Source organism: Muntiacus reevesi, chromosome 17 (genome assembly GCF_963930625.1).
Source record: "Muntiacus reevesi chromosome 17, mMunRee1.1, whole genome shotgun sequence".
NCBI lineage: Eukaryota > Metazoa > Chordata > Mammalia > Artiodactyla > Cervidae > Muntiacus > Muntiacus reevesi.
In genome coordinates, this window is record NC_089265.1 from 24,047,002 (window position 1) to 24,060,543 (window position 13,542).

At 41.0% G+C, this 13,542-nt stretch overlaps 1 protein-coding gene across 3 annotated transcripts in view; it reads right to left on the reverse strand.

Annotated features, from left to right (window-relative positions):
* Positions 1–13,542, reverse strand: part of ADAMTSL1 (ADAMTS like 1) — a 479,825-nt gene that overhangs the window by 129,472 nt on the left and 336,811 nt on the right. For all 3 annotated transcript variants that reach the window (XM_065908168.1, XM_065908169.1, XM_065908167.1), the window contains one exon: positions 169–296. In XM_065908168.1, the coding sequence (XP_065764240.1) occupies positions 169–296 (128 nt within the window). The remainder of the gene's footprint in view (positions 1–168; positions 297–13,542) is intronic.

A 13,542-nucleotide genomic window follows, 5' to 3' on the forward strand; every position in this document is an offset into this window, starting at 1 on the left:
TTCATTCATTCTCATATTACATGCTCTCTTCATTTAATCACAATTATAGGTCACAAATGTCCAAAGGCAGGGAATGGATCTCATTTATGTCTGTCTCCCTGACCCCACTGAGCACGCCGTAGGCACCTACTCAGCAGTTTCCAAACTGAACAGGGGTTTTCACATTACCTGCTAATGTGACGGCAATGGAGACAGAGTCATATCCCAAGGCATTTGAGGCATTACAAGTGTAGAAACCCACATCAGCTTCCACAGGTGCCAGGATCTGTAAGGAATCATCTGGCTGCAGAAGAATCCTGGAGCAACAGAAAAGAAATGTAGACCTGGTCAGGTCAGTTGACTCCTTTTTGGCACTGGACATGGGTAAAGCTGGAAGGAACCCCAGGCGATATTAGACAGAACCCCACTTAACAATAGGCACAAACTAGCCACAACGACATACGGCCTCTTTTGCCACTTTGTTGAGTGTGATTCTGGAAGCGAGCCCACCTAAGGCAGTTTTGGATTGCTGACACAGTTTGTTGACTGCCTGGGCTAAATGCTGATAGTTGGAGCAGACAGCATATGGACACTGAATACACATAACACATACACTAGGGGTGAGAGGAGACGTTAGAATGAATGGTGCAGATGGATTTGGGGAAGGCTTCAGGAAAAGGCAGAGTTATAAAGGAAGAGTTATTAATGCTCTGGATGGTGGAAAGTAGGCAGAGCTTCCAGATATGGAGAAAGGCATCTGTTAAGGCTTGGAGGTGGGAGAGAGGAAGTCAGAAATCGACTGCTGACGAGAGGATGCTGAAGGAAGTTGTATGTGTAACCATGTCTCAATTCTATTGTCTTCACCAGTTAGTAAATATAGCTGGGCATAAAAATTAGATCTTATTTATTGTTTCATTTCCCACAATTCTTGGCAGAGGGCCCTCTGTAGAGAAGATGCCAGAAGAATGAAGGCAAAGTCTGCCCTTCAGGGTCATGGTAGAGATAACTCTAGAATAATCACCATGGAGTTCATATACTTTGCTTTACCTGAAAGGAATTATGAGAATCAAATGGTGAGTACATACCATGAGCTTCAAAATCCACACCTATCTCAGTCTATTTTTTTCTTTTCTAGATGGATGCCACTTCTAAGAAGTACCTTTTATGGTAGTTAAGCAGATGAATGACTAATGATGAGTTTAAGCTGATGTCATGGTGAGGCTGATAACTGGAGTGTGTATGTGGAGGTGGGAAATCTAGACGAGTTGGGGGAGGACTGGATGGGAACTTTAGAGATCCAGTGCTGGAACTGACCAGGCCTTAGGTCAATACATCATTCAACAGCATGGAAATGAGTGAGTGGTGGCTTCGCGGTTCCTGGAGTTAGTCACTTCCATCTTTGTGATTCTTTCCACCCCTTATTAATTTCCAAAACCTCCAAGAACTGTTCCCCTCATATGTTGGCATCCATCCATGGGAGTCAAGCAGGTAAGGGGTTGCTTTTCAGGTAAGGCAGAAAACAAGATTTAATGATAAAATTAAGACTAGGAATCAGATCTCCTATCCCACCAGCAGTCTCCCACCACACACTTCTTTTTCTTCACTATGTCTCTGCTGGGGCCTCTCCAGACTCTACTGGTATGTGTAGTTTGGCATCACTTCTAGTCAGCTCTTAATTATTCTGAAGTGGGTGACTAGTCTGCAATGAATCAGGCCTTCTCAAATCTGTTCTTGGCCTTGGATGTACTGCACTGCTTTTTCTTACCTCCTGTTGGAGGAAAGGCAGGAGAAAGGAAAATCAGGGCTTGCATCAATCCTTCTCCAGTCTCACTGTGTATGGGCAGTTCTCGTAACAATGAGGAAGGAAACTGAAAACCTTAGCTAAAGGGAAATTTCTGGATGACTGTGTTTGATTCATTGCCATTTTAGATCATCACTGCTATTACAGGAAGAGTCTGGCTTCCGTGACATTGAAGGAGAGCTGAAACTTTGTGAGGGATGACAGAGAGGCAATGAGGCACTGTGACTGAACTCATCCACTCATTCATTCACTCATCCACCCAAGTTAGGTGCTTTCTCTCAAAATCAACAATTACACTCTAATTGGTTAGTTTATTTCAAAGAGATAATAAGAGAAAAATGATTGTATAATTTGCTTATCTTTGCTAAGCCATACAATATTTTAGGTAATATACTTTTTTTTTTTTTAAAGTAGGAATCTTAATAGATGCAGCATGGTATTATTGCTACATCTTTTCATGTATTCAGGCTGTTTTAGATTAAAAAAATGAAACGCTGACTTGATGATTTAAATTTTTATGATCTCTCAGGAATATGGATGCCTCCAAACCAATTTCCAAACAGGAATAATCAAAGCAGGCTTAATAAACTGATCACTTAAGATGACTGAACTTGTTATTGTTGTTCAGTTTCTATGTCCTGTCCAACTCTTTGCAATCCCATGGACTATCGCACGCCACTCTCCTCTGTCCTCTGCTATCTCCTGGACTCAATGGATCATTATTCAGTTTTACCATCCTCAAAAGGCAGGGATGACGATTTGCTAAATTCCCAAGTCTGTTGGGATAGTTGCTTCTCTATCAGAGTTCTATCAGAAGGGGTTCTTGAAGAGAATATATAGAGAAGGAGATTAGAAGATAGGTCTTCTGAATTTGCTTTTGTTTCTAAGATTTATGTAGCTAACATTGGCATATTCCTTTATTTTTCTACATGTCAGCATGTCAATTTCTAAAACCCAGTTGAAGTATGTTTTCCTATCCAGCAGAGGGAACTGTTAAAATGAGGTATATAAGGAAGCTGCAGACCTCCTCTTGGTATATCCAGTGACCTTTCCATTGGTAACGCTGCACACAGTGATAGAGAATTAAAACTGAGGAAGGACAGGGGATGAAAAGATTGTGAGGAAGGAAGTGAGAGGGGTTCATGATACTGACCAATTCCCACCACCCCCACGCCCCAGGTAATTTATAAGCTTCTATACTCAGATCATTTTGTTCTTTCCCATAGAACTACTGTACCTGCCTGATCTCATGCGGAGACTGTAAACTCCACTCTCACACTGGGCCTGACCCAACTTACTCTTTTAAAGTGGAGGTAAGCTTTTATAAATGTATCAGTTCCTCCAGGCTACTGAGTGAGCCATGATGCTTCCCGACTGTATAAGCCTGGAAAAGAACTCCCACAAAGTTGGTGAAGAGAAGTGGGGCGATCCATTACACTGGATACAAAGCCATAAGGGTGTGAACTAAGATGGGAATAAAGGGAATGGAAAAACAAGAGAATCTAGATCTGAATATTTGGCATTCATATAGTCTTCTATTCCATAGACTGCATACAAAGATAAAGAAACTGAAGTATTTGCCGTCATAAAACAGTCTTAAATGTTGTCTTAAGACAAAATCTACACAGGATGAATCTGAATTTCTTGTTTACTGGGTATACTTAGAAATTGCTTGTAGTCATAAAATTGAACTCTTTAGCTCAAGGAAGTACATAGCTATTTGGCATCAAAGTCAGGATTTGAAATAGAGTTTCTTGGTCCAGTACTTTTTTCCAGTCACGTTTTTAATATGCCCATAAAATTGGTAGATGGGAGTTTGGAGGCTGCCACTAGGGGGAGCAATACTTCTGGAGAGGGCCCCCATGCAGGACTCTCTAGGAAATGCGACAAGGCAAAGAAAAGGGCTTGCTGGAGATTGAGGTTTACTTTAATCTATTTAGTCTGGCATCTAGAGAGAGAGAGACTCCTGGGGGAAAAACACTTCCTTTGTATTTCAGGCATCTACTCTATTAATTCAACTTAATTTGTTGGTAGCTGATTTCTGTCAGCTTGTATTTAGGTTTCAGATTTGACAGACCTGTTTTAGAATGCACAGGCACAGAAACATAGTGTTGCTTTCCAAACAAAACCAGAAAGATTTCTCTGGGGTTGTTTAGGAATTTATGGAATTAGAGGACGAGGGGACATGGAATAGGGCATAATTGAGACCTACATAGCAAATGGCGCTGTGGTCATATTAGGTATATTACTACTCATTGCTTTCCTTCTACACCTACATTCCCTTTTGGCTTACTGGGCTAAAACTTATTGCTTAATTTCTTTGCCCATTATTTTTAGCTAGGAAATGAAAGAGCAGTTTTGCTTTTTTTGGTGACCTTTACTTGTAAAGGTGACAGCTTGCCTTCTCAAGCATTCTACAATTAAAGACCACCTGTGAGAGTACAAATAATTATTTCAGTTACACAAGCCTTCATTGTCCAAATGAGCAGGTTATGGACAAAGTGCTCCTGGGCCAGTCCTACCAAGCACAAGCTGCTGGAGGTGGAGTTCTCTCTTCTGCATTTGCAAGGAGGTTTCTCTGGGTGTCCTGAGGAAAGGTCTAGAAATCTTGTGTGTGGGGTGGTATCATGATGCCTTCAAAATCCCTGGCCCAGTGGGGACACCACTGTATGTAACTACCCACTTCTCAAAGTCACGTCCACAACCAACCATGTGAAACTGCAGTGGGGGGAAAGGATTCCCAACTACAGTCAAGAGACATGGACTTAGGTGGTAGTCTTGGGCAAGTGTTTCAGCTCTGTGAGCCTCTATATTCCTTCTGCATATTGAGCAGAATACCTCAGAGAGATCTTGTGAGGATCAAACAAAGGAGTGAGCCTACAATTTTGAAAAAGTATTTCTAAGAAGTAGTTTCTCACTATTTTCTAAGTAAAAAGGCATCAGCTTAAGCACCAGATACATCTAATAAATTAGTAATTTTTAATGGTACAGGTAGGGATAATCTACATTTCCATTTTGAAATTCCTTTTTGGAATTTCCAGTTGTCAGAGGAAAATTTCAAGCTCTAGACACAGAAATACTCATTTGCTACACGGACCATGATGTACCATCTCAAGACTCTCATCCTAACAAATCATTCTTAAACCCATTTTCTCAACTAGAACTTGGAAATTATAGGTACATCCTTTCTCTTTAGAATAGTGTCTTCTTCATCTTTTCAAACTTATCTGTCCCACATTCTAGCACAAACTTATCTTTCCATTCATTATGGCCTTGTTCACTCTCCTTGTCATTAGTTTTGAGCAGTGTTCATTTTCTTCCTCCTCCTGTTGATTCTTTCAAACTCTCCTCATCCCTAAAGAACAAGCTCTAGTTCAACCTTCTGTTTTCCCACAGTCCACAAGAATCCCTTCTTTTCTTGACATTACAGAGTTGTTTTACCTTGTACTATGAAGTCCTTTCACTCTACCACATCTCATCCCTTCAGTTAGATTGTAAACAAATACCTCAAAAGTTGTGGCACATATACACATTGGAATATTATTCAGCCATAAAAACGAATGCATTTGACTCAGTTCTAGTGAGGTGGATGAACCTAGAACCTATTATACAGAATGAAGTAGGTCAGAAAGAGAAAGAAAAATATCATTTATTAACACATATATATGGAATCTAGAAAGATGGTACTGATAAACCTATCTGTAGGGCAGCAGTGGAGATAAGAGACATAAAGAATAAACTCATGGACACAGAGTGAAATGGCGAGGATGGGATGAATTGAGAGAGTAGCACTGAAACATACACATTACCACATGTAAAATTAGATAGCCAGTGGGAATTTACTGTATGATGTAGGGAGCTCTAATCTGGTGTTCTGTGACAACCTAGAGGGGTAGGATGGGGTGGGAGGTGGGAGGAAGGTTTGAGAGGAAGGGGACATACATATACCTATGGCTGATTCATGTTGATATATGGTAGAAACCAACACAATACCATAAAGCAATTATCCTCCAATTAAAAATAAATAAAAAAATACTTCAAGGATTCCTTTTTATAGTTGTCACTTCAGTATTCAGTGTAGTGCTGACATGCTAAATAAGTGGGGATTCCCAGCTGGTAAAGAATCTGCCTGGCAATGCAGGAGATGCAAGAGACCTGGGTTTGATCCCTGGTCGAGAAGATCCCCTGAAGTAGGAAATGGCAATCCACTCTAGTATTCTTGCCTAGAAAATTCAACGGAAAGAAGAGCCTGGCATGCTACAGTCCATGGGTTTGCCAAGAGTCTAACAGGACTGAGCATGCACATACAATGAATGGGTACTTAATAAACACATTTGTGCTGTGCTGAGTCGCTCAGCCATGTCTGACTCTTTGCAACCCCGTGGACTGTAGCCCGCCAGGCTCCTCTGTCCATGGGATTCTCCAGGCAAGAATACTGGAGTGGGTTGCCATGCCCTCCTCCAGGGGATCTTCACAACCCAGGGATGGAACCCAGGTCACCCTCATGGCAGGTGGATTATTTACTATCTGAGTTACCAGGGAAGCCAAAACACTTGTTTAATGACCTTCCAAGCAGTGGAGCTGAAAATGATCATTTTGACAATATAGCACAGTGGATAAGAGCACAGACTCCAGAGCCAGAGGGACCAGGCCCCAGCCCCCAGCTGTCCCACTCAGTATCTCTGTAACCTAGCACAAGTAATTTACTTCTGAGTGGCAAAGTTTTCTCACCCGCAGAATGAGGAGCATTACTACACCAACTGAGGGGTGTTGTGAATATTCTATGTTGAGCCCAAGTATTTCAAAAACATAGAAAAGTTGTGACAAGTAGTAAATACTAGGGAAGTACAGGTTATTATTAATATTTAGTGGTTGTTTTTGATATAACCAAGAAAATAGAATCTCACAGACTTTATTTTTCCTGGGCTCCAAAATCACTGAGGATGGTGACCACAACCATAAAATTAAAAGATGCTTGCCCCTTGGAATGAGAGCTATGACAAACCTAGTGTACTAAAAAGCAGACACAACACTTTGCTGACAAGATCCATATAGTCAAAGTTATGGGTTTTCTAGTAGTCATACGGATGTTAGAATTGGACCATAAAGAAGGCTAAGTGCCAAGGAATCGATGTTTTCGAGTCTTGAGACTCCCTTGGACAGCAAGAAGATAAAACCAGTCAATCCTAAAGGAAATCAACCCTGACTATTCATTAGAAAATTGACTACCTGACCTGAAGTGCTGACTCATTGGAAAGAACCTGATGCTGGGAAAGACTGAAGGCCAAAGGAGAAGGGAGCGACAGGGGATGAGATAGATGAGGTAGCTTCATTGACTCAGTGGACATGAATCTGAGCAAACTCCAGAAGACCGTGGAAGACAGAGGAGCTTGATGTGCTGCAGTCCATGAAGTCACAGAGTCAGACACAACTAAGCTACTGAACAACATTAACATTACCATGGCCATCATCATTCACTCTTCATTTCTGAACCTATGTAATCTGGATGTTGTGATGAGCTGCTTAGACATGGGTAAATGACTGAGAAATGAACAGTTTTCAAGAAAAAAACACATAAATCAGGGCCACGGGGGAAGAGGTGAGGGGTCTGCTGTGTGAGAGAGCAGGGTTCGGGCCACAGTGTGTTTATCTCGGTGGAAGCCCTGCGGGTGGGAAAGACAAGCAGAGGACCGAGGCCACGTGGCATACTGGCTTGGCAACAGCCTCCATTCTATTCTTGACTCAGGAATCTCAGAATAAAGACAACTAGTTATTTCCATAACTGTTTTAACACTATTGACCAGATACTGATATTTTAGAACACTTTTAAAAATGCCAAAATTCTGCAATTGCAAAAAAAAAAAGAAAAAAAAAAAAGAGTGAAAGAATAAGAATTGGGAAAAAGTGAGCTTAGAAGCAATTAAAGAATATTGTGCAAAGAATATTAGCTCACAACTCCAAGGAGGTGGTGTTGAAGTCTTTGCCTTACCCTGAAATGCAGACTTTTTTTCTGCTTAGGGATTCCTAAGAGTAGGATAATCAAATCTACCACAAAGGGAGAGTGGAAACAGGTATTTAGTAGACAAGTGTATGAGTTTCATACAATTTCATTCCTGTTACTGGTCTGACATTATCATATTTTAGAGAGGACACAAAAGCTCTGAGAAGTAACTTGCTCAGTTGGTGCAGGGAATTGGGAATGGGGAATGACCTTTGACCTTAAAAAAACTGACTCTATTCAAACATCCACTGAGGCCTAGTAAGAAGGCATGTGGTTTGGCTTTATTTTTGGTTGACTGTAATATATGCCAATGTTTCTCAGGGACATGGACAATCACTAATAAGAATATTCTGGATTTTAAATAGCTGGAAGGCATGCGGTTTGGCCTCATTTTTGTTGGGGGGTAATTTGTGCCAAGGTTTGTTGTTACTCAGGGAAATGGACAATTGAGAACAAGAATTTTCTAGATTTTAAGCAGCTTGAAGCTAGAGGACAGAAAGAATATTGTGAGAAGACATCCTCTGCAAGAATGTTTTTCTGAAACCAAAAATTATAGTAGCCCAGACACTTGCAAGGGAGAGTTTTATTTTGTACAGACATTTTGGGGAACAGACTTCAGGTTCATGAAGTTTTGTTTTTTTTTTTTTGACTGGCTTAGGTCTGCGCTGTTGAACCAGTCACTGTGGTAATGAGCACAGTATTTTTATTTTATTTTATTTTATTTATTTTTTAATTTTTATTTTTTATTTTTTCAGTGGGTTTTGTCATACATTGATACGAATCAGCCATAGAGTTACACGTATTTCCCATCCCGATCCCCCCTCCTACCTCCCTCTCCACCCGATTCCTCTGGGTCTTCCCAGTGCACCAGGCCCAAGCACTTGACTCATGCATCCCACCTGGGCTGGTGATCTGTTTCACCATATCACCATTTGGCAAGGGAAATTTTTTTTTTTTTTTTAACCTTGTCTGCTTTTAATTTAATTGCCAACTAAAAGTTACTTAACTTAATGCTGGAAGCTCCATATGACTGCTCCAGGTGGAAGTATAGAAAATATTTTTGGAATGGGGAAGGTCAACTGACCACACATTCTTAAGTCTGTCCTAATACTTTCTGCCAAACCCTTAAGCTTCCTTCTCTTAACAAATTCATAAAGTCTTGAATTTGCTAATATGAGTAGTTCTATCTTCCTGCCAGGTAATTGATTTCAAACTGCAGACCTCTGCATGAAACGACTGACTGGATTTCCTATTTACCTTGAATAGAGATCATCAAACTGTAGCCAGCTGTCACCTGCTTTTGTAAATAAAGTTTTATTGGCACTCAGCCACAGCAGATTAAGAATCTATGGCTGCTTTTATGCTCCATTGGCAGAACTGAATAGTTGAGACAGATGGGTAGCCCGCAAAGCTAAAATGTTTGCTGTTTGGCCTTTTGTAAGAAAAGTTTGCTGACCCCAACCTAGAACATGGAAGCACTTTCATTTCTGGTTTGTTCTGGTGTCTTCCTCATTTATACTAAAATGTTAACCACTTTTTCAGACATGCTATTTGCTAGGACCACTTTTCTAGGAAGAATAAATTAACTGTTAGGGGGATCTTTGGAGACTCTCCAGTTTTTCGGAGAGTAAACAGTGACTGGTTGTCACTAATTGTCTTGTGTCCTCTAATGTTCTCTGATTCATGCCGGTCACTTCTGTGACCTTGCACTGATCTTCTATCTTTTTTTTTTTCTTTTTGGCTAAGCTTTACCTGTTTACTGAGATGTCTCCTTTTTCTCTGACTTGCTTTTCTTATACTTTTCAACTGAGAAAAACATTTGTCATCTCCATTTCCTTTGGTTCTAAAAGGAAACAAGCCAAACCAAATTGAAACTGGTTTCTTCTTCTCTCACTGTCTGCCCAGCTTCCAGTTTTTATATTATCTACAAACTTAGAAACTGCATTTCATGTGCTTATGACTTTTACATATAGCATTATTCACAAGTGTGGTTCTGAAATTGACCCTGGAGGCATTTTCCATCTGATTCTCTCTTCCATTCGAAGAAGTTTCCATCTGTGGATACTCTGTGTTGCCCGAGCTAAAGCCTTCCAAATACTCCTTAATTCATCTTCTATTCAACACCACTTTGGAACACTGTCCAGAGCTTTCTGGGAAGTATAAACATTTAGAGCATACATATCTCTCTATCCTACCAGATCAAAAACATCAGAAAAAACTGTCCGTAGAGTATAAGACACTCTCCTGTTGTCTGGATACAGGCTGACAATTCTCCATCACACTGTGTTTTCCTAGACACCTTTCTAGTGCTAGTCTTCCAACAACTGCCCAGGGGTTCCTCAAAATAAGAGTAATGCTCCTGATTTTGTGACATCTTGGAAGATGGTGTGTGGTACACTGGCCTCATCTCTAAGGAACAGTGATCATACTATCAAATGTGTATCCACTGTATGCCAGGCATACTACAGATATTTCTCTTCTTTACTCCTTTGCTTTTCTGCAGGGTGGTTATGATGATTTTAACTAATGAGAAAACAAGGGTTCAGAGCTGTTAGACTCCTGTGGTTACTAAGTGGCAGAACTAAGATACTATGATTCTAGGCTTCCTGTTCGCTACCATTGTGGGCTGTCCTCAGGGTTAACTGCTGTACCATTAGCTTGTTCCTCCTGACCAAAGGGATGGTGGAGTGAGGTGGGTACATCCAGACTCAAAGCAGAAAGAAAGCAGGGACTGGCTTAGGGATCAAAAGGCAGAAACTCTTTGGCATTAGCCTGTTCCCTAGGGCTCCATATAGATGGAATGGCACCTGTGAGCTGTTTCTCCATCCCTAAGAAGGGGAGGAGAACGGGACAACAGAGGATGAGATGGCTGGATGGCATCACCGACTCGACATGAATTTGAGCAAGCTCCAGGAGTTGGTGATGGACAGGGAAGCCTGGCACGCTGCAGTCCATGGGTTGCAAAGAGTCGGACAGGACCGATCGACTGAACTGAAGAAGGAATCAGTATTTTCTCCCAAGTCTCTAGTTTCATATTTGTCTTTATGTTCATCTGCATTCCTCTGAAAAGTCACACGACCTTTAGGAAAGTCTTGTTTAAATGCTCTAAGACTTCGATCAGCTGAGCTATGACGAGTATGTGACTACAGGCTCACTCTTAGACCAAAGGTGTTGGGTAGGAAGTGGCGGCTTCCCTGCCAGTGTGGGACTATCAGCAGTACGTAGATCTTTCTCAGAGGAAAAGATCGATCTTCATGCAGCCTTCCTTTTCAGTTTGGTAACCCAGCTCCCTGTGGCAATTTGGGAGAATCTCAACATCCTTAGAGGTATTGTTTCTGGAGTTGGATTCAGATGGAGGAATACTGGACATATATTTGTCCGCAATGACATGAGCCTCCTGGTATTAGATGTGGGGTGGAGTTACAAGATTTTTCAGCTAGCATGCCCCATCTCCAAATGCAAATTCAGCTTTTGCCTGAATCTCAACTCAAAGTGTGGTGCAGAATAAAAAGGCCCGAGGTAGTGTTCAGTATTTATCAGAATGACTGAAAAGCAAGAAATGGTTCAGTTTCATCTTGTTTGTGGTCGAGGTATCTAAACACATATATGCATAGGCTGTCAGTGCTGTAAACATACATGATTAGAGACACAAACATAGATGTGACAAAAATAATGTTTACTGAGTGCCCATTATGTGCCGAGCACTGTGCATATTCACAGCTGGGTGTGTATATGTAAAGGCAGAGAGACAGAGAAGAAAAGTCTTTCCCTGAAGCAGACATGCCACAATAAAAACCAAAGCCTCACAAACTGGAAGCCAGTTGGCTAGAGGACAGAATGCTGAATTATGCTAAGTTCAACTGACCCCAGTGGCTTCTTTCTAAAACATGGGCAAGCCCATGTATTCACCTAAGGTTAAAATCAATACAAAGAAACAGGGTCCCTGGAGCCAGACTGAATCTAACAATCTCTGTGCTTCAATTTTAGTATTTGTAAAATTGGAATAGTAACCTGAAAGGATTATTCTAGGAATAAATGGGGGGCTGCCCTGGCAGCTCAGTGGTAGGGAATCTACCTGCCAATGCAAGAGATGTGGATTCAATTCCTGGGTCGGGAAGATCCCCTGGATAGGGAAATGGTTACCCACTCCAGTATTTTTGCCTGGGAGATCCCATGGACAGAGGAGCCTGGTGGGCTATAGTCTATAGGGTTGCAAAGAGTTAGACATGACTTAGCAACTAAACAATAACAAAAAAAATATGTACATCTATAAAACACTGAGAACATCTTGTAGCTCAAAGCAAGTGTTCAATAACTGTTAGCAATGATGGCCATGATGAGGAGGATTTCTCCATTGGCCTGGATGTGATGGGCGATTAAGGCACCACAAGATATTAACTCTTTGCTCTTACTCACTTTTAGTGGCTGGAAGTTCCCAGACAAAACAGCAAGTAACTGGGTATCATGGAAGGGCAGAGCTCAGTGGGGTGAAGTGAGGGGTCTGGTAAGAGATGAAGCCAGAAAGGTAGGCGGATGTCAGAGGATAAAGGACACTGTATATCATGTTAGGGCATTTGGAAATTATCCTCAAATGCTGGCAGGCCAAGGGAAAATTTTTAAGCCTGGGAGCATCACGGACAACTTTGCTAGAAAGATGCTCTGGCAGTAGCATGTCAATGATCTAGGGTAGAAGTGAGAATCCATTTATTATAAAGGGACATATAGCAAATACTTTAGACTTTCAGGGCCACCTATGATCTCTGTTGTATATTCCACTTTTTATTTGTCTTTAACAATCCTTTAAAAATACAAAAGCCATTCCTTTCATAATCCTTTAAGTTACCTGGGTTCAAATCCCAGCTCCATGACTTATTAAATGAGGAATCTTAAGCAAGTAAATTAAACAGCTCTGGGCTTAATTTCAATGGCTCTTTTAATAATCCTTTAAAAGCTATTCTTAATACGCCCTTTAAAAAATGTAAAGCCACTAGCTGGAATTTGCCAATCCCTGGTCTTGAGAAGGCAAATATAGAGTTAGGAGGTTGCTGCAATCATTGAGAGCTGACACGTAAGCCAAGGACAGGCAGTGAGAAGGGAGACCAGCGAAGGGTGAAAGAGCCACTGAAGAGCTAGAACAGTCTAGAAATACAGGCAGACCTCATGTTATTGCACTTCACTTTCTTGTGCTTCAGAGATACTAATTTTTTTTCTTTTTAAATAAATTGAAGGTTTGTGGCAATCTGCATGGGACAAGCCTATTGGTGCTATTTTTTCTTTGTTTCTTTTCTTTTCCTTAGTATTCAGTGGATTCTATTGAACATTTTAAAAACTTTTTATGTTGTTTTGGGGTATACAATGAAAGTAACAAATAGATTCAAAGGATTAGATATGCAGGCAGAGTGCCTGAAGAACTATGGATGGAGGTTTGTAAACACTGTCCAGGAGGTGATGACCAAAATATCCCGAAGAAAAAGAAATGCAAGAAGGCACAATGGTTGTCTGGGGAAGCCTTACAAATAGCTGAGAAAGGAAGAGAAACAAGGAAGGGAAAGATATACACAACTGAATGCAGAGTTCCAAAGAACAGCAAGGAGAGATAAGAAAGCCTTCTTAAGTGAACAAGGCAAAGAAATAGAGGAAAAAATAGAATGGGAAAGACTAGACATCTTTTCAAGAAAATGAAAGATACCAAGGGAACATTTCATGCGAAGATGAGCACAATAAAGGACTGAAATAGCAAGGACCTAACAGAAGCAGAAGA